The 20,013-nt window shown below is 62.3% G+C and overlaps 1 protein-coding gene across 1 annotated transcript in view; it reads right to left on the reverse strand.

Moving 5' to 3' along the window:
* Nucleotides 1–258: 258 nt before the first annotated feature.
* LOC102446965 (uncharacterized) overlaps nt 259–20,013 on the reverse strand; it is a 30,948-nt gene continuing 11,193 nt past the window's right edge. The window contains exons 13-32 of the mRNA XM_075910692.2: nt 19,217–19,282; nt 18,340–18,402; nt 17,737–17,769; nt 16,861–16,923; nt 16,708–16,770; nt 16,169–16,231; nt 14,369–14,431; nt 13,633–13,683; nt 13,112–13,147; nt 12,733–12,795; nt 11,890–11,952; nt 11,436–11,471; nt 10,773–10,809; nt 9,368–9,867; nt 8,797–8,896; nt 5,961–6,629; nt 5,023–5,125; nt 4,115–4,374; nt 2,935–2,964; nt 259–1,701 (exon numbers count right to left, since the gene is read on the reverse strand). Of these exons, the coding sequence (XP_075766807.2) occupies nt 1,442–1,701; nt 2,935–2,964; nt 4,115–4,374; nt 5,023–5,125; nt 5,961–6,629; nt 8,797–8,896; nt 9,368–9,867; nt 10,773–10,809; nt 11,436–11,471; nt 11,890–11,952; nt 12,733–12,795; nt 13,112–13,147; nt 13,633–13,683; nt 14,369–14,431; nt 16,169–16,231; nt 16,708–16,770; nt 16,861–16,923; nt 17,737–17,769; nt 18,340–18,402; nt 19,217–19,282 (2,622 nt within the window). The 3' untranslated portion in view covers nt 259–1,441. The remainder of the gene's footprint in view (nt 1,702–2,934; nt 2,965–4,114; nt 4,375–5,022; nt 5,126–5,960; nt 6,630–8,796; nt 8,897–9,367; nt 9,868–10,772; nt 10,810–11,435; nt 11,472–11,889; nt 11,953–12,732; nt 12,796–13,111; nt 13,148–13,632; nt 13,684–14,368; nt 14,432–16,168; nt 16,232–16,707; nt 16,771–16,860; nt 16,924–17,736; nt 17,770–18,339; nt 18,403–19,216; nt 19,283–20,013) is intronic.

Here is a 20,013-nt window from a genome sequence, read left to right on the forward strand (position 1 = left end):
CTCCCTCACATCACCGTGAGACAATATCCCACCAACGGTGGCTTCCTCACCGCCGGGAATACATCCCAGAGCCACCGCCTCTCTTCCTTTTCATCCCATGCCCCCGAGTTCCCGCTCCTGGGGCAGGTGGGACATGCCCTCTCCCTTCTTGCACCTTCTTCTGCTGGGCAGACGGAGGCAGCCTGAGAAATCAAGAGTGGCGCAGCCCCTTCCACCCCGATCCCCACGCCCCCGCGTCTGCCACCCGGCCGCACCTGCGAGGTTAACCAGGGGTTTATTTGGTTAAAAATACCATTGGATGTTTTCAGACCCTAGCCTGCAGCAGCCTCGCCTCTGGCAAGGGGGAGGGTCTGAGTTCCAGCCCCGTGCTCCGGTTGGGCAGCTGCACTTGCAAAAAACAGGCGGGCAAGTCAGGCAGCAAGACGTGCAACAGCCTCCTTTGTCGGCACGCGCAAAATGGGCTTCCAGGACAGAGAACGGGCCAGATCCTCAGGAGGGCGGAAGGCCAGATCCTTCCTGAAGGGTCTTAGTGGGAGCTGTCCGAGGCACAAAAGCAACAAGGAGCCCTGTGGCACCTTAAAGACGAACTGATTTATTTGGGCGTCAGCTTTCGTGGGCAACACCCCCACTTCGTCAGAGCAAAGGTGGGTTTTTTGCCCAGGATGGATTATGCCCAAATAAACCTGAGGTGCCCCAGGGCTGCGGGTTGTTATGTGGGTACAGACTAGCACGGAGACCCCTCCCGAGACTTGTCCGGTGCCCGGCTATTTGGAAAATCTGATCCTCACATATTTGTGCATTTTTCCAGGTGCCGGCTCAGTGCCATGCGGATTCATGTAGGGTGGGTTTGAATCAAATCAAACTCTCCTTCCCACCCCACAGGGTGTTTCGCTTGCTTCTGTTCCATCCAGATCAGCCGGGCTCCTCTGGGGACGAACCCCAAAATGAAGAACGGGGGGTAACCCCAAGAGCCCCGGAAGCCTGATCCAGCCCAGGGCCTGTTCCTTGCACATGTTGGGAGTCCTGCCTGCCTCCCAGCGCAGCCGCCTGGACAAGCCGTGTACACGAATGAGGAGCAAGATGGGATTTGAGGCTGGAGGCCAGGCTGGGTGGGAAGGGGGAGATGCTTCGGGATCTCTCAGCAGAGCGGCCTTTGAAACTGGGACGTGGCGTCCCAGCTCGCCCCGGGGGCTGCTGATGGGCAGGGAGCCCCAGTCTCTGCAAGCAGAAGACTGTGCAAACCAGCTGGCTGCAGGCCGGGGGAGAGTGGGAGCAGAGAGTTAGCGCACAGCATGTGAAAAGCCCCGGCTTCCATGCAACATGTGCCCTGGGCATGCGGGGGGCTGGCAGTTCAGGGGCAGAGAACGGGCAGCAGCGGAACCGGATTGCATGGCAGGAGACGACAGGCACCCCCTCCTCCTCGCTCTCTCCGGGAGGTGCCTCACACGCCTGCCCCTGTCGCACAGCCAGGCCTGGACTCGTCAGCCTGCACAGCCTCCTCTGGGGGCCGTGGCAGCAGCCTCTGCCCTACTAAGGGCAGGCAGAGGGATTCGCACAGCTCCTGGGTCTCAAACCGGTTCCGGTTCCCTTCACAGCCCCCGTACCAAAAGCGGGAGCAGTGTGCAGGCTCGGTCTTGTCAAAGAACCACTTCAAGGTGAAGGAGTGGCAGGGGCCCACGTCTTTGTCCTCCAGGCACACCGCTGCAAAACACAACAGGCGGCAGAGAGCTCGTGATACAGTCGGAGAACTCATGGGGTGCTGCTCTCAGGGCCCAGCTAGACACTCCAGGGACAGACTGGCTTGTGCAGCCTCTCAGGAAAGATTCACATTCCCCTCCTCCCCCCGCAGCTGATTAGCAAGAGCGCTCACAGCAAGGTTGTTTTGTTTCTATTGGTGGTGCACATTCATACAGGCCGTGGTGCACATAAAATTATTCCACACATGGATGGAAAAGATCAGAGGCACCATTGACCAGGGATTTCCAGCGGTAAAAAAAGAAACTTCTGCAGGTTTTTTGCTGGCTGGGATTGCCACGGATTCATACCCCTGTGGATAGCCCAGAAGGGGACCTGTAATAGGTACTAACCAAGGGGTTATACACATGGGCGGTGGGTAATACAGGCAAGGGAAGGCATTACCTTCCCAAAACTGCCCACACGCTGCCTGGCTGGGATGGCTGTGGCCGCAGCGTCGCTGCCTGGCCTCCTGGCTAGTGGGGAAGGACCGGGCTATGGCATGGTGCCCAGTCTCCAGCTGGCTGGGACAGGTGAGGCCATGCCATCTGCTGTGATGGGGAAGACTAAAGGGCGTGGGGATGTTCAGGGGCTGGGGGCTGTGACCTGGGACGGGGGCCAGTCACTGCAGTAGGGGCCAGGCTTGGCTCCACGGGAGAGGCTGCAGAAGGGGCGGGGCCTCCGGTGGAAGAGGCGGGGCTAGGGCTTGCCTTCCCCAGCTGGGCATTCTCCCATGCACAGGGTTACACGAGCTCCGAGGGCCGCAGGTCTTGCCTCGCTTCACGCTGAAGGATCCCAGAGCACGGAGGGGGTTCACTGGAGATCCCCCCGTGGCAGGGACCAACCGGCCGGACCGTATTTCCCCGTGTGCCTAGCCCGACGGAACCTCCAAACTCTGAGGGGCCCCTTGCTGCAAAACACTGGATTTCCCCAGAGGGACGCCCACTAGCTAGTGGCCTCAGACTTTTGTACTGGTGAGTCAGGGGGGCCAACCCCCCCCCACCGCTGTGTAATAATCTTGCAAACTCCTAGGGGGTCCCGACCCCCCGTCTGACAACAGTCCACATGCTCAGTGCCCTACTTCCCCGGAAAACCCTGCGCCAGGTTTCCAGACGGCCCCTCCCGCAGGGCAGCTCAGCTCATGAGACCCGCTGCAAAGGGGGCCAGGGCCCAGCCTCGGTCCTTCCACAAAGCGCTTACCTTGAGTCAAGTTCTTCTCTTCCCCCGAGCCTGTATCCAAGAGAGGCACAATGGTCAGAGCATCCCGAGGGGAGCGGCAACAGAGCCAATGCAGTCTCGCTTCAGTCCCCCCCGCCCTGCACTCAGGAAGGAGCAATCTCAGCCGCTGGAGTGGCGGCAGGTTTGGGCTCAGCTTGTGCTGGCCCAGAGGACGTGGTGTATTCGACCGTGGCAGCAACGCAACAGGGTTCTGCACCAGGACCTCTCTCAAAGGGTGACCTGGCCCTTTAAGGAGGAGTGCACCCGCGGGAGCTCCGCCTCTCCAGGTGAAGGGAAAGATTCCAAGTGGTCCTGTGATGGGAGGAGGTAGCTGAACTCACGTTCCCCTTATCGTCCTTAGCAGGCCCAATTCTGAGTCACACCCTCCCACCATGTGACCCCTGAGACTCCGTCCCTTCACCGAGGAGGTGGGGATACACCTGACCCAGGTGAGGCCAAGCCCCAGCCACAGCAAACTCCCTGTGAAAGTATCAGCCAGGACGAAGAACATAAAAACGGCCATCATGGATCAGACCAAAGGTCCAACTAGCCCACCGTCCTGTCTTCCACCAGTGGCCAATGCCAGGTGCCCCAGAGAGAGTGAACCGAACAGGGAATCATCAGGTAATCTGTCTCCTGTCACCCAATCCCAGCCTCTGACAAACAGAGGCTAGAGACACCATGCCTCCCCATCCTGGCTAGTAAGAAGTGATGGACCCCACCCCCAGGAATGGATCTAGTTCTTTTTGAACCCCATTGAAGTCCTGCTCTTCACCACATCTCTCTGCTTGGAGGAAGAGCACATGAAGTCATTAGCACCGTGGCTGAGAAGCAAAGCTGCTGACTACAGCGAGGACAGTCCCGAACCGTGTTCCTGGGTGGAGCCAGAATTCAGTCAAAGCTCTTGGAGAAGAACCTGTCATGGGCGGAATGCTGAAAACAGCTGAGCCGCCGCCGCAATGGATTCTGGAAATTAGGCTTGGCAAGACAGCCGCAAGGCGAGATAACAGGCTGCATAGCCAAGGAAGCAGAGCGATCCAATCCCCCGCGATCCCGCACTGCCTTTGCCCAACCTCTGGCCTGGCCTTACAGGCGAGAAAGTGAACTGAATTGGTGCCATCTCCCCAAGACAGGGCCACGCTCCCCTCCGGATACCACGTACTTCGGTCAATGCACACCCGGATGCAGTCCTGCTCGCTGTTGAACCGGTTGGCGTTGCCTCTGCAGCCACCGTACCAGAAGCGCTCGCAGGAACCCGTGTCCACGCGGTAGTACCACAGCAAGGAGTAGTTGGTGCACTTCACGCCGCGGTCTTTGTCCAGGATGCATGGATCTCTGCTCTCCACAACACCTCTCCCCTCGCTGGGACTGGGGGTGGATGTCTCCGTCCCGCCTGGAGGCTCAGTGCTGGGTGTGCGGACCCTGCAAAGAACAATCCGCTCTTCACTGGCAGGCCCAGGTTGGCTGGCGAGGCTCCTGAAAACGGCGACTCTGGAAGGCCGGGTCAGGAGTGCGGACGATGCTTCTGGGCCCACATCCGGATTGGAGAGTGCTGTGTAAATGCTGAGACCCTGTAGGGGCAGGCGCTGTCTCCCAGACAGAGAGAACCAACGTGATGTGACGCATTAGCGCTGGGCAGGCGTCTGGCCGCCTCCAGTAACCCTGGTGGCCTCACAGTATTAACGAAACAATCCCAGGAGCCCGGCATGCAGTATCACTCCCCTCCCTGCCTGTGTCCTCCCAGCCTCCCCTCTCCCAGGTCCCTGGTGATGTTTCAAGCCTTGCTCTTATTCCAGTCTGTGCACTTGCTTACATCCCCGGTTCTGGGAGCCAGATCTGGGGAGAGCGCCCTGCTGGCTGGGGACTAGCGGCCCTACCCGGAGAACCACGTTTCCGCCAGCGGCAGAGGAAGTAAGCATGCCACTGGGCAGCTGCATCCAGCTGCCACGCGTGAGATGGAGGGCAGGGGGCCCAGCCTGGAACGCAGCCGTAGGGTGGCTGAGCCGGGGTGCAGTCCCCTGCCGCGTTCCTGCCACGTAGGAAGAGGCAGGATCACCATGTGCCACGCACCTGTCTGGGCGGGTGGGCGGTGGAGGCGTGGCATGAGGCCGGGTGGGGGAGAGCTCCGTCTGACACCACGCGGCGTGTTCCGGGGGATGCCGTCGGCTTTCCACTGTAAAGCACAACAAACAGGTCAGCAATGAGCGGGGCCTCCGCTCCGTCTCCCAGCCTGGCCAGCCCCACCTGTGCGACTCGCTGCCTCTAGCCTCAGTCCTGGGAGTGCTCAGAAAGCCCCGTGTCTCTGTGACGGCGCATTGGGGAGCCCCCCGATCCTGCACCCCCGTCCGCAGCAAGCGGAGACTCTGCCAGCCAGTAGAATCGAGGGTTTACTGCTTCTCCGGGATACGGCACGGCACAGACGTAATGCGGTTACAGGAGCCAGGGCCAGGACGCCCCAGACCCCTTGGGGTGGGGGCCCACAGACCCCTGACCGCTCAGTACTCAGCTTAGTCTCCTCTCTTCATGTCATCCCAGCCAAAAGCTGCCCAGCTCCCAGGCCCTGCCCCCAGCCAGGTGCCGTCTCCACCTCCCTTCCTTTGTCTCTCCCCTGGGAAGAGCCTTGTTACCTGCTCAGGCTGGGACTAGGTGTCTGGGCCAATCCACATGTGGGTGAGTCAGTAGGAATCACACACCCCAGCGTAGGGGAACCCGGGTTACAGAGCAGACAGTCCCCCCCCCCCCCCGCGTCCTAGTCTCACGCTGACTAAGTGCGTCACAGCCCCCTCTAGTGGCTGTTTCATACAGAAGATAATTGCCTACTACTGCCACCAGCTAGCAGAGGTTACTCCCTCAGCTCAAGGCACACGCTGTGGGGCAGGAGGTCGCCGATGGATCGTTGCCCTTTGCCCGTGACTGCCACAGTCTGGACCGTGGCTGGCGGAGGAAGGGGTGCGTGGTCTCCATGGCAGATGGGAACTCCCCATCTCCAAGCCCCAGCTGTCACTCACCCAGAAGGTTCCTCAGGAAGCCCAGAAGCATCCTCTCGGCATACTCCATTTCCGGCTCCTGGACTGAGCCAAGCCGCAGGAAGTGGTATCTCCACGCCGGCAGAGCCAGCGGTTCCGGTCCGATCCCGTCCTGCCGGCCAGCCCCCTCCTGGCCCAGGGCTAGGACGAACATGGCAAACACCCCGCACTGGGCAAAGCGGGACAGCTCCGGCAGCATCTCCTGGTCCCACAGGTCGGTTTCCCCGGTAACCATGGCAAAGAGCACCCGGAGCCGGTGCGAAGGGCTCTCCCGGAACGCCCGGCGCAGGGTCCAGGCCACAGCTTGGCTGGCCGGCACCGCTGCCTCCCTGACAACCAGGGAGAGCTGCAGGTGCTCTTCGATCCTCTCCCTGGAGCCATGGTGGGTGAAGGGAAACTCCCACAAGTCCTCTCGCAGCGCGCGGGGAGCCCGGGAAGGCCCTGTCAGCACCAGACAGACACGGGTCCCACCCTCAGGCTGCTCGGGGCGGGAGGAGACCGTCAGCTGGCTCAGGACGCTGCTGAAGAGATGGGAAACCCGCCCCATGCTCCCGGCGGGCAGGCCGAGGGGGGAGTTATCCACCAGCAGAGCCAAATCCAGGTCCAGGCCCAGCGGGGACTCCTTCCTGCAGTTGCCAGGGTTGCACAGATCTGGGGGGCAGGGCAGGGGGACAGAAAGTGAGCATGTGGCTTTCCTGAAGCCATCGCTGAGACACGCCCACAAGCGGGGGACCATCGGTTGTGGGAACGGGCTAAAGGGAGGGAAGGCAGAACGGCCTTGTGGGGCACAGCCCTGGGCGAGGTCTCCAGAGCTCTGGGTTCAGTCCCTGGCTCTTCTACAGACTCTGTGGGATCCCGTAAGCAAGCTGCTTAACTTTCCTGGACTCGTGTGACGGCGCGTCGGGGTTTTTCCGTCTCCTGCACCCCCGTAATGGCACGGACAGACTCCACCAGCCAGTAGAATAGAGGGAGTTTATTGCTCCTCCAGGATACAGCACAGCACAGGTGTAATCTGGTTACAGGAACTGGGGCTAGGATGCCTCAGTCCCCCTTGAGATGGGGGAGACTGGGCCCCTAAATCCCAGCTGCTTTCCCTAGGCTGTCTCCTCCATGATCCCAGACAGAAACTAACTCACTCAGGGTATGTCTACACTACCCCCCTAGTTCGAACTAGGGGGGTAATGTATGCATACCGAACTTGCTAATGAAGCCCGGGATTTGAATTTCCCGGGCTTCATTAGCATAAAGCCGGCGCCGCCATTTTTAAAAGCCGGCTAGTGCGAACCCCGTGCCGCGCGGCTACACACGGCACGGACTAGATAGTTCGGATTAGGCTTCGTTCCACGAGGCGTACAGATAGTTCGGATTAGGAAGCCTAATCCGAACTATCTAGCCCGTGCCACGTGTAGCCGCGCGGCACAGGGTTCGCACTAGCCGGCTTTTAAAAATGGCGGCGCCGGCTTTATGCTAATGAAGCCCGGGAAATTCAAATCCCGGGCTTCATTAGCAAGTTCGGTATGCCTACATTACCCTCCTAGTTCGAACTAGCGGGGTAGTGTAGACATACCCTCACTTCCAGCCCTGCCCCTCAGCCAGGAGCGGCATTGCACCTTCCTTTGTTTCTCTCCCTGGGGGGTAGCTGGTCGGACAGGTTGAGAGACCCTTTTTGCCTAGTGACTCATCCCCTGTCCTGCTGGGCCGTGCTACAGGCAGCAGCCAGTGGGGGTCACCCACAGCCCCAGCATAGCAACCAGCAAGGTACCCACACTAAGTCACAACTTGTAACACGGAAGGTACATCTAGACTACACGGCTCTCTTGATGGAGCCACGTAAAATAGTTTATTTGGCAAAGTCAAAGAAGCAGGGATTTAAATAATCTCCGCTTCATTTAAATAAACTATTTTATTTATACGGAGCCATGTAGTCTAGACGTAGCCAAAGAGACTAATATGATCGTGGGGCAGGGGACGTGAATCCCAGGGAGCAGACCAGCTCCCGCTGAGGCTAAGTCTACACCGCAGAGTCATTGCGCAAAACCAGATGTTTTGGCGCAAAAAAACTCGCGGAGCGTCCACACCTCAAGCACTTGTTTGCGCAAGAAAATGTGCAGAGAATCGACTGCGCAGAGGGCTTTCTGCGGTGTAGGTATTCCTCTTTCTACGAGGATTAACGCCTTGTTGCGCAAGAGTTATTGCACAAAAAGGTGCGTGTGGATGGGAAACGGGGGTTTTGCACAAAACCAGACTATCGGAAGATGCACAGGTGCCCTGGTGGCTGTTCTGTGAATGGCCATCAGAGCTTTCTTGCGAGCAGGGGTGGCCCATGAGCCTAGGTGAACTAGGCAGTTGCCTAGAGCATCGCTGGCCCGGGCGCCCGATGATGATGTTACGGCCATTGACGGCCATGCAGGCGGGGGCGCGGATCGCGCGGCCCACCTGAGGCACCAGCTGCTGCAGCCGGCCTCGGGCTGCTCCTGCTTGCGAGAGTGTGTCCATGCAGTCCGGACGCTCTCTTGCGCAAAAGCACATCGCTTTTCTGATGCGCTTTTGCAGTGTGGATGCGCTTTTGCTCAAGAAGTTTTTGTGGTAGATCCCTTCCGCAAAAAGCTTCTTGTGCAAGAAGCCTGCAGAGTAGACGTAGCCTGAAAGGCCACTGAGGTGACTCTGGGCTCCGTTTCCTACTGATTACTAGGGTAGCAGCTAACCCAAGGCCTACCCCTGTGAGCCCGACACGGCTGACCCTGGCCTGCCACGGTTCTTTCCTTGCAGCGTGGGCAGATTCTTAGCCAAGACCCCCAGGGAGTAGTGAAGCCCTCACCAAAGCAGAGTGTGCAGAGGAACACGGCTTCCCGAAGCGCCTCCGCATCCCGGGATGAGTCTGCCACCGGCAGCTGGACCACTCTGAACTTCTCGTCCATCTGGCAGGAGAGGCAGATGGACAGGGTGTAAATGAGGGGTGATTTGGCCCCGCGACTGCCTGGCCCAGGAACCCCACGCTTTACCAGGCCGCGGACACACCTCCAAACATCCGTGGAGATGCGCAAAGCCAGTGCGTCACACGGTGGCCAAAAGCCATCGGCACAAGGGGGTGCAGTTTTAGAGGTGACAGGCCTCTAACCTCCCATTTCCCTAAGCTGCCAGCAGGAATCCGGGGCCTTCCGCACTGCAGTGCATCACTCTCCCACCTGGGGAGCTACAGAGCTGGTAGCTGTAGTAGGTTGTTATCCTCCCATGGCCCAGCCACCCAAGAGGACTTCACGCTGGGTCCTCTCTGCGGGGTGGGGGTAGGGGCTCCCATAAGTTGCCTAATGCAGGAGGGGTGGGTGGATGACACATTATGGCCTGGACGAGGCAGGTTGTAGGTTCCTACCTGGGCCCAGCCGGCTCACCTGGAACGCCTGCTCCACCACGGGCAGGGAGTTGAAGGTTACCACCACCGGGATGATGCCCAGAGCTACATATTCCAGGGCAACCTTGCCGATGCCCTCCAGGGCCTGGCCCCGGCCGCTGGTCAGGAACACGGCCACCTTGCTGCCCAGCAGGGCCGGCCTCACCCTCTTGAAGGTGTGGCGGCCCACGAAGCTCATGGCGGTGGCCAGGCGGCCCCTCTGGGTGGAGCGCACGTGGGACAGGCTCCTCACCAGCCGCAGGAGCGGCCCCTTGCTCTGCACCTCCGCGAAACGCAGCAGGTAGGTGGGGGCGGAGGCGTAGGAGAGCACGGCCACGCGGGCCCCGGCAGGGCAGTTGCCCTGGGAGAGGCTCAGGTCCTGGAGGAGCGAGGCCAGGATGTCTTTCATGCGGCCGAACTCGGCGGGGGTGACGTCGGCGGAGCGCTCCACCACCAGGGCCAGCTCGGTGGGGAAGAGCGGGCAGGCCTGGGCGTCGCGGTCTGCACGGAGAAGGAAAAAGCAGAGACACCGGGACGTCCGTCCCTGGCGCTGCACGTTGGAGCGGTACAGAGCCCTGCCCGTTCAGAGAGCAAGCCAGGCTGGGGTCAGGGTGAACCTGCCTTTACATCCCATAATGTCCCTGCCACCTCCACCCTCCCAGCACGTCCGTCTGTCCCTCCCATGTCCGTCCACCCATACAGCATGTCCCTCAATCCCTGCCACATCCATCCGTCCATCCATCCACCCACCCAGCACATCTGTCTGTCCCTGCTACATCTGCCCGTCCGTCCATCACTCAGTGTTTGGCCGTAAAACGATTGGAAAAGATGCTCCACAATGAGGTGGAATTAGATGAAATTCTAGCCACTCAGAATACATTGTCCCTGCAGCGTGTTCTGGAAATCACTCTCTGAATTGCCACATCCATCTGTCCCTGCCACATCCACCTGTCCATTCCTCCACCCACCTGGCAAGTCTGTCAGTTCCTGCTACATCTCTCCATCCATCCATCTATCCATCCACCCACCCATGCATGCAGCATGTCCGTCTATCCCTGCTACATACATCCATCCACTCACGCACCCAGCACGTCCGTCTGTCCCTGCCACATCCATCCATCCACCCATGCACCCAGCACGTCCGTCTGTCCCTGCCACATCCATCCATCCACCCACGCACCCAGCACATCCATCTGTCCCTGCCACATCCGTCCATCCACCCACACACCCAGCACGTCCGTCTGTCCCTGCTATATACATCCATCCAGTCTGTCTGTCCCTGCCACAGGCAAACTGTGTGTCTCAGGCCGTAGGGTTCGTGCTGCTGGTTTCGCTGTGCTCTCTGGAGCAGACCTCCTCGTCCGGCCCTGCCAACGCTCCCGAAGCATTCAGAAGGGCACGCTTACCGCAGCTGGCTCGGAAAGAAGCAATGAGTTCACAGGGCTGGAAGGGAGAGCAGGAAGCCGGGTCAGTTCTAGCTTTGTTCCTGGTCTTTTCTTTCCAGGCCAATTGGGCTCCCTGCTCCCCCCGCCTCCCCAGGGACGCAGGGAGGCCTGTGGGCCCGGAGGGACTGACCCCCGGGGAAGTGATGCAATAGACCCAGCTAGCCCCAGGTTTCTCTGTAAGGGTGTTGAGGTCTTTTGCAAGCGCCTCCTGCCGAAGGGGAGGGAGCCGTTCCCGTAAGATCTTGTATCCTAGGGGCACTTACCCAAATTCTGCCTAGACACCTAGCGCCGCCTGCATGTGCCCATTCAGACTGACCCAGCTGCCTGCCGCCTCAGGCTGAGATCCACCCAGGGCGATTCTTGGCAAATCCAGCCCCCCAAAACCAGCTTGCCCCGGGCCGGAGGAGCTGATGAAAGATGCAGCCGCAAACACTCAGCACACAAGCAGTGGGGTGGGTGGAACCCTGTTGCATCCTCCTGCCTCTCAGAGGCCAGCGCCATCCACAGCTTCTCCTAGCGGGACATCTCACGGGTCCTCAGGGGAGTCGGGGGGCGGGCCAGGGGAGTCGGGGGGCAGCTGGTGCTGATTCAAAGCTATGACTGCATAGCGAGAGAACCCCTTACCTTAAAGAGGGGCACGCCAGGTAACCCCCGCAGACCCTCGGAGCAGAAAGGAAAAGTAGAGAATGAAAAGTCAGTGAGAAACCTTCCTGAGAAAGCCTCAGGGGAGGGGGGACACTCAGAGTGGTAGGGTCACCGCACACCCCACTCCCACCAGGGCCAATCTCCCCCCCCCCCCCCCCGCAAAGGCCTCTATCCAGTTCCCCAGAGAAACAGATCTCTGATGCACCTAACTGGGCCAGGTGGCACGTGGGTTTCTTCCTGACCGTGATCCCTTTATGCCCAGAAGCATGAGGATTGGTGACCCTTGTCTCAGCAGGAAAAGCAGGGCTATCAATAGCCAGAAATAAATCAGCCAGGCCTTTTAAAAGCCCAGCCACAGCTGCTGGCTCGTGGTACCCCCAGACCCACCTCCACACGCCATCCCCCACAAGAACTCCGTGCGGCGGGATCCTACCATCTCTCCTGGTGGTCCCACGCTGCCCCGCGCCCCGTGGTCTCCTTTTCTCCCCGCTGGCCCCTGAAAGGTGGTGGGCAGTAAGAGAATGCGAACCTGCCAGGCAGCAAGGCAGGGGACAGGAAAAACTGCCCCCAGGCAGGGAAAGAACAAAAGGAAGTTTTCCTTCACTCAGCGCACAGTCAACCTGTGGAACTCCTTGCCAGAGGATGTGGTGAAGACCAGGACTTTAACAGGGTTCAAAAAAGAGCTAGATTCATGGAGGTTCGGTCCATCAATGGCTATTAGCCAGGATGGGTAAAAATGGTGCCCCTAGCCTCTGTTTCTCTGGAGGTGGGTGAGGTGGAGGTGAGGATTCCCTGTTGGGTTCCCCCCCTCTGGGGCATCTGCTGTTGGCCACTGTCGGCTGACGGGACACTGGGCTGGATGGACCATTGGTCTGACCCAGTCTGGCCGTTCTTATGTTCTTTAACGAATGAGACCCCGGCGCTAAACTCAGCCAGCAGGAGGCGCTAGATCCACGGTGAGAGGCCACTCGTCCCCCTCCCCCGCTCCAGAGCCCAGGCTGCTCATGGGCACCTACAGACCAGGGCAGAGGGCTATACTGGGAGCAGGGGACTGGTGCGTTGGGGGGGGGGGACAGAGGTGCTTTCCTGGGGGGGCTGCTCACCTAAGTCCAGCTGGGTTTGCTGGCAAAGCCGGCTTTGAACAAGACCGTGGGAGGGCACGAGGCCTCGGGAGCGGGGCGAGGGGGCAGAGGAGAGATGGGCATTTCTGTGGCGTGGCCGCCGGGCGCCGGAAGGGAGCCTGACTGGGGGGGGGCCACGGCCGCACCGTACTCACCCTGGACCCGCGCCGGCCTTTCCCGCCTTTGTCCCCCCGGGGCCCCTTGGTGCCTCTTTGCCCCTGGGAACAGAAGGAAAGGGACAGGCAGGGTGAGGCAGCAGTCGGGGGGTGGGGGGAGGGACACATCCCTCACACCCCGCCTACACCGGTGCCTCCCAGCCTGCCCTCTGAGAGCCTGCGTAGCAACCCCGCCAGCCCCCAGGCCTCCACCGCCGGGGTCGAGGGACGGCGAGTCCCAGCTGGACCTGGGTGCTGCCCCCTCGTCCTGCCGCCGTCACCGCCAAGTGGCAGTGCTCAGCCGGCCCCTCCCGGCCGTAGCCGCGGGCTGATGGCAGCAGCCCTCGAGCAAAGAGGGCACCTCCGGCTCTCCGCTCACCTGAGCTCCAGGCTCTCCGCGGCCTCCTCCGGCGCCCTACACAAGAAAGCAGGAGAGAGGTGAACGCCTCCAGGGACCGGAGGGGAAGCTGCCGGGGCCCTGGGACCCCCGAGCAGCCGAGAGAGCTGGGTCGCGAGGGAGAGGTTTGAACTCAGCAGGGCGGGAGGAGAAGAACCACGAGGAACGCGAGGTCACCCGCCCGAGGCTTTGCAATAAGGCCCCTTCCGCCCTCGCTCTGGTAGAATCCCGAAGCGCCGCACACGCCGCGCTCCGGAACAGCTTCCCCCGCTCACGCCGAAATGCAGCCGCCTCCCAGGGCTCGCCCGCGCCCAGCAGCAGCTCTGGGCCCCGCGCCCAACTGCAGGGGCTGCTCCTTTGCGCTGCTTTCATGAGCTCAGTGGAGCAGCTGCGGATCTACACCCGCGTCGGTGAAACCTGAATCAGGCTCCGCAGTGAAAGTGCAAAGTGCATGGGGTGTCGGTGGGGGGGAATGTTCCTGAGTTGCCAGTGGCACCGATTACCTTTGGGCCCTGCCTCCCTGGAGCGCCTCGTCTATCACATCCATTGTCCCCCTAGGAAAACACATAAATACGGTGGGACCTACCCATATCCAGAGCCTCTGACCCTTACTGGCTCGCCGGCTTGCTCCCTGGGCCTGCTCTCTCTCCCCCTCCTAGCGGGAAAGTACCTGGCCTGGGAATTTCCCGCTGCTGGGGGCTGCCTGGGGACAATTGAGAGGGCAGTATGGCCACATAACAGATGCTTTCCCAGGCACCCAGCCAGGGGTGGAGGAGAATTTTCTCTCCCAAGCCGAGCCACGTTAAGAGACAGGAGCATTTCACCCAACACTCAGGTCCTAGGTCCCTCCACATGGGCGCTGGGCGGCTGCAATGCATTTTGGAGGGGCTCCCACAGCCACTGGGGGCTGAAAGGGGAACAGCTGAGAAGGCAGGGATGGGAACATTCACTCCGGTGTTTCCTGTGAGTTGGGTGCTTGTGCGGCCTCCCAGGAGAGAGTCAAATGCCGCCCAGCTGATTAGCAGAGGCCCACTGCTAGGTTTTGCTTCCACTAGGTAGTGCACATTCGCACTAGGTGCACATAAAATTTATTCCGCACAAGGATGGAAAAGAGTAGCGGGAACATGGCTCAGCTCCCATCTGCTGCAGCCTCCGGCCAGGAGCTCCATTCTCCCAAGACCGGCACCAGGAGAAACACCTGTGCCGGAGCAAGGCCAGCATTCCTCACTTGCAACTCACCAGCGCCCCCTTGAGCCCCAGAGATCCTACGTCCCCCTTCTCGCCTCTTTCTCCGGCCTCCCCCTGGAAGAGAAAGAAGCTGCCAGCTCCGGGGAAGTGCTAACAGACCAACAGGGAATGCTGTGCCCAGGAAAACGTGGGTGGGGATGAGAAGTTCAGGGGCTCCCCCCCAAACCCTGAGCTAATTAATGTCCCCCTGTGATGTAGTGGGGGTACGGCCCACACGCTGGTCACTATGCTTGGGCTGTCGGCTGTGGATGACCCCTACTGGCCTCTGTCTGTAAGCACTGCCCAGCGGGGGGTCGCCCTGAGGACCCCCATGTGTAGACCATGGCCCAACCGGTTCTCCCCGGAGAGGGAAGGAGTTTGAACAAAGGAAGGGGATGGTTTGAGGACGAGGCTTGTCTTGGCTGGGAAAACATGAAGAGAAGAGACTAAGCTGAGTACTGGGGGCTCGAGGGCCTGTGGACCCCCCCCCCAGGGGTCTGAGGCTACCTGGCCCCTCACTCGGATGCCCACATCGAACCCGGGCTGGGCTGTGCCTCGCAGATAGGGTCGCCGAGTGTCCGGTTTTCTAGTGGACAGTCCGGTATTTGCACCCTCTGGCCGGTAGAAAACTTCACAAAATACCGGACAGGTGCAATGTGCAATGTCGGTATTTTCTGAATTCCCGGCTGGGCGCCGGACGGAAGCCTGGCGGGGGCGGGGGAGCGACTGGGAGGCGGGGCCGCCATTGGCGCTGGGAGCCCTGTGGTCGCACGCAAAAGCCGGGTGGGGCAGGGTGGGGGGACGTGGCTCCCAGCCCCTCCTCCCGCCCCCACCCGGCTTCTACTAGCAACTAGAGGGAGCGCGGCCCGTTGGACTCGGGCTGCTGCCAGTGGTTGTACCCCCCCCCCCGCCAGCTCTGCTTCCCGCCCCCCTTCCTCCGGCCCCCCTCCTCCCATCCAGCTCCCCTGGGCCCCCCTAGCTCTGCTTCCCGCCCCCCTTCCTCCGGCCCCCCTCCTCCCATCCAGCTCCCCTGGGCCCCCCTAGCTCTGCTTCCCGCCCCCCTTCCTCCGGCCCCCCTCCTCCCATCCAGCTCCCCTGGGCCCCCCTAGCTCTGCTTCCCACCCCCCTTCCTCCGGCCCCCCTCCTCCCATCCAGCTCCCCTGGGCCCCCCTAGCTCTGCTTCCCACCCCCCTTCCTCCGGCCCCCCTCCTCCCATCCAGCTCCCCTGGGCCCCCCTAGCTCTGCTTCCCGCCCCCCTTCCTCCGGCCCCCCTCCTCCCACCCCCCTTCCTCCCGGCTAGCCCTGCAGCCCCCGCCCACTCCCCCCGCCAGCCCCGCGGCCCCCGACCCCCCCCACCAGCCCCGCCTCCCGCCCCCCCCCCCGCAACCCCCCTTCCTCCCACCCAGCACCGCGGTCCCTGACACCCCCTCCAGCCCCGCCTCCCGCCCCCCTTCCTCCCAGCCAGCCCTGTGGCCCCCGACCTCTGCCACCAGCCCCGCCTCCCTCCCGGCTGGTCCCTTCCCCCCCTCGCCCATGATCAAGTGTGTCCGGTATTTTGGGGGAGTCTACCTGGTAACCCTACTCACAGAAGCAATAACCCCTCCCTATTCTACTGGCTGGCGGAGTCTCATCTGGCTGTAGACGGGGTGCAGGGTCGGGGGGTCCCCGCCAGGCCACCCCACCCCCAACATGCCCTCGTTGGACCATGGGATCATGCAGGGCTCTGCAGCCCTTGCAGACGGAGCTGCCGCCCCCGGTGCCGAGAACCTGCAGGCTGCCCCTTGATATGCAACGCACCACGATCTCACTGACCTTCACGCCCTTGGGGCCAGCGGGGCCGGTGATCCCGGGGGGCCCCACGTCTCCGGAAAGCCCCTAGGCAAAAGACAAAGGGAGCTCCGCAAACGCCCACCGGCACCAGCTCCCTAGGAGCTAAATCGAACGTCCCCGGGCAATGGCCAGCAACTCGCTCAGCTCAGCCCGCCTGCTGGGGGAGAGGCAAGAAGGACCCATGGCTAGGGGTCTAGGTGGAGCCATGCTGCCTGGGCAGGGCAGACCGAAGTCCTTACCAACGGGGACCATTTTCCAGCAGGGCCGGGGCCCTGTGGCGTGGAGGCTTTTCACTGGCAGAGCAAATGCCCGGAGCCTGCAGCAAAGATCCCCGGGACAACGTGAGCAATTAAAGGGGAACCATTGACACCACACTCTGCCCCCAGCACTGTGGGGCGGCTGCCGGGCCGGGGGATGGCTGGATGCCGGCACCGGAGGAGAACCTCCGCCCGGTTTCACAGTCCTCATCTCTTCTCCGGCCAACTGTAAAGTGTGGGGGTAGGGGAGTCCAGAGCCGGCACCTGAGCTCCCCGGCACCCCGGGTGTCCTGCCGCGCCCTTCGTCCCTCGGGGACCTCGCAGCCCCTGGAACACAAATAGCAGAGGGAGATGCAGTGCGGGACCCATGCGGACTGCCGGCGGTACGTGCCCACGGGCGGATCCAGCTGGCCTCACCTGTGCACCTTGGTAGCCCTTCTCCCCGGCGGCGCCTGGGGGACCGGCGCCGCCCCTCCAGCCCTATGGAGAGACCAGGAAGGGTCGGTCTGGAGGCAGCTGCGGGATCGGACTCAGACGTCCCCAGCGATCCCACGGCCTCGCTGTGGCCTTGGCCAGTTTCCCCACCTGTACACTAAGGATATTTCTTTCCGTGATGAAGCACCTGCCCCATACTGGGCTCTGAGGGGTTAACAGAACACTAGGGAGGCGGCACAACAGGCAGCCAATCGGAGAAGGGCTGAGAAGATCAGCCAATCAGGGCCCGGCAGGCCTCTATAAGAAGAGCTGCAGGGCAGAGCAGCTTCAGGAGGTGCCTGGCGCTCTGGGAGGGATGCTCAGGTGCTTAGGGGGAGGAAGATGGGCCAGCGTCTGGAACAGAGCGGTGCTGCTAATGCGGGCTGGGGAGGAGCTGCAGGGATTCCCAGGCTCAGGTCAGGCTGGAGAGGATGCTGGGAGCTAGGAAGTGGCCTGGGGTAATGAACAGAGGTGTTAGAGGGGACACAGCAAGTGGTGGCCATCTCCAGGGCCCTGGGCTGGGACCCGGAGCAGTGGGTGGGCCCAGGTCTCCCCTGCCCCGCCAGTTGTCCCTGAGGGGAAGTGGCTGGGCGGAAGGGCGGAGACACGGCCCGAGGGCTGCGTCATGAACAGGACTCCTGGTCGCGGGAGGGCCGTGGCTCCTGGAGCAGAGGCGACTGTGGCGCGACCCAGAAGTGGGCGCACTGGCTTGCAGAGCTAATTCCCAGGAGAGCCAGCAGGAGGCGCTGCAGCGGCGAGTGAACCCTTTCACACCCTCCCTCTGGGGGGTAGCAGGGATGTTTCGCTATCGGTTCCCACCTGGGCTCCTTTCTGCCCCTTCAGACACGTGCTCTGGGGAGAAAACAGACGTTTCTTTACTACATGGTCCCCCCCCCCCTTGAGCCCTCACTGTGCTCGGCCCAGGGGCCTCAGGCAGAAACGAGAGAGAGATGGTTTCCAAAGCCACTTCTGACCCCAGAGGCAGACTCTGGGGGGCTGGGTGAGGGGGGAGTTCTCGGGGAGGGGGTGCCCTTTGCCCCGCCCTGCCCTGCTTGGGAATGGAGGTCTCAGCGCAGGACAGGGCTCCGTGGGGCCAGAGGGTGTCTGGCCCCGGTGAAGCCAGGGATGGGCTCTCTGAGGTGAAACCCCAGCAGGCCCTAGATTGGGGCTCAGACCCAGCCCAGGACTGTCATGGCTTTGTCGCATGGGCCTCCCTGCCCCATGGAAACGGGACGAGGCGCTGGGTGGAGGGGCCCAGATGCCAGACACGCGCTAGGGAAGGAGCCAACGGCTCTTCCCACCTTCCCCGCCTAGGGGCTGAGGCCTCGGTGACAGGTTTGGGGACAGGGGCGCTGCTGGGAAGTTCGGGGCCTAGGACAGACCGTGGGCATCCCCCCCGCACTGGAGGGGAGCGCAACGTACCGGGTCTGCAGTCGGCCCCTGTGAGCCAGGCGGCCCTGGGCTGCCCTCCGGTCCCGGCGCCCCCTGTGCAGCAGAGGGAACAGACGGAGACGCCGAACAAGCTGTGAGGAAAGGCGGATTGCCCCGCGCTGCGCCCTCGCGCGCACATCCCTCCTGCAGGCACCGGGAGCGCTTGCTGCAAGCTCCCTCCCCGCCCCCTCACCAGGGGCCCGATTCTCCATCGTGCCGCCATTTACACCCGTGCCGAGTCCCCGCCCGGCTCCACAGTGGGCGGCGAGCCAGGGGGCCCCGCACGCGCCTTCCCGGGAGCACGCCTTAACGGCGGAGGCAGCACAGACCTCGCCGTGATGACCCGGCGTCCCTTCTCCCCGAACACGCTGATCGCCTTAAGCCCTCGCTCCCCCGCCTCGCCCCCTGCAAACCCACCCACGGGCACTGCCCCCTCCCCGCAGAACAATCCGCTCCCCGGCGCGCCAACGGGCAGGGGCAGGGCGGGAAGGGAAGGGGAATGCCGGGCACCAGGGAGATTGTGGGGCTCAGCCAGCGAGGACATTTCTGCTCTGAGCAAAAGCTCCAGACGGTTTCCGATGACCGGCCATTAGCGGGCCGGATCCCTGGAGCTGGAGGAGTCCCCCTGGGCCAGCAAACGGGAGAGGCAGAGAGACTCCGGCCCCGGGCCTGTGATGGGCTCCCTGCCATGCGACCAGGGTTCAGCCGTTGCTAGCCGGGCCAGCTCACTGCCCTGCCTCCTGCTCCAGTCGGTACCTCTGGCTGGGCTCTGAGCCGAGAGTGGCCCAGATGCCGCCCTGTGGTTCTCGGGAGGTGCAGCGAACGGGGCAGCGGAGGAGGGGGGTCGGGACGGGTTCCCTGCCGTTACCTGGCTGCCTCGTTCTCCTTTCCTGCCGGGAGCGCCGCGCTCTGGGTTGCTTCTCCCAGGATTTCCCTGCGGAGCAGGAGTGAGAGGGGGCGAGCGCACCCATCCCACCCGATCACCTCAGCATTCGGTTCTCCCCTTCCGCTTTGTGCACACCCCCTCTGTCCCCTTCCCCATCCTCCCCTCCTCCCCCCAGCCCTCCGGCGCCCCACGAAGTGGCTGATTCGCAACGTTCAGGCGGCGAGGGCGGGGGAGGCGTGGGGAGGGGGGAAGCAGCCGGTTTATGATGCTCTGGAAGGGCGGGGAGGGAAGGAGAGGAGTAGGGATGGGCCGCAGGGTGGGAGCGGAGGCGGGGAGGAGGCCAGCCAAGGGCGTTGCTATTGTACAACCGATGTCGATGTTTCTTTTGACTGTGAGTTGACGTGGACGGGGGTCCTATCCGGCGAGGAACGATTAAAGCGTTTCTGCTGGTTTGGAAATCGCCAGCAAGCCGGGGCTGAGCGAATTGAACCGAATCCTGGGGGTCAGCGTTAGCGCACGTGATCGATTGTGACGAGGGAGGGCCACCCACGCCGCCCACGCGCTAGCCATGGTTGCCCATTGGCCAAGGCAAGGGCTGGCTGCCAATGGCAGGGTGCCCAGCATGACGGAGCTGCCCTCTTGGCTCCGGGTCGGTGCCTTCGCCCACCCCAGGTCCCAGCTAGGCCCTCCGCAGGCCTCTCACTCCGCAGAGCGAGGCAACGTGGGCGAACCAGCACGGGTGGAAGGAGCCAGATTCACTGCCCTTGCGGCGGGAGGCC

This window comes from Pelodiscus sinensis, chromosome 28 (genome assembly GCF_052426305.1).
Source record: "Pelodiscus sinensis isolate ZL-2025 chromosome 28, ASM5242630v1, whole genome shotgun sequence".
NCBI classification, from domain to species: Eukaryota; Metazoa; Chordata; order Testudines; family Trionychidae; genus Pelodiscus; species Pelodiscus sinensis.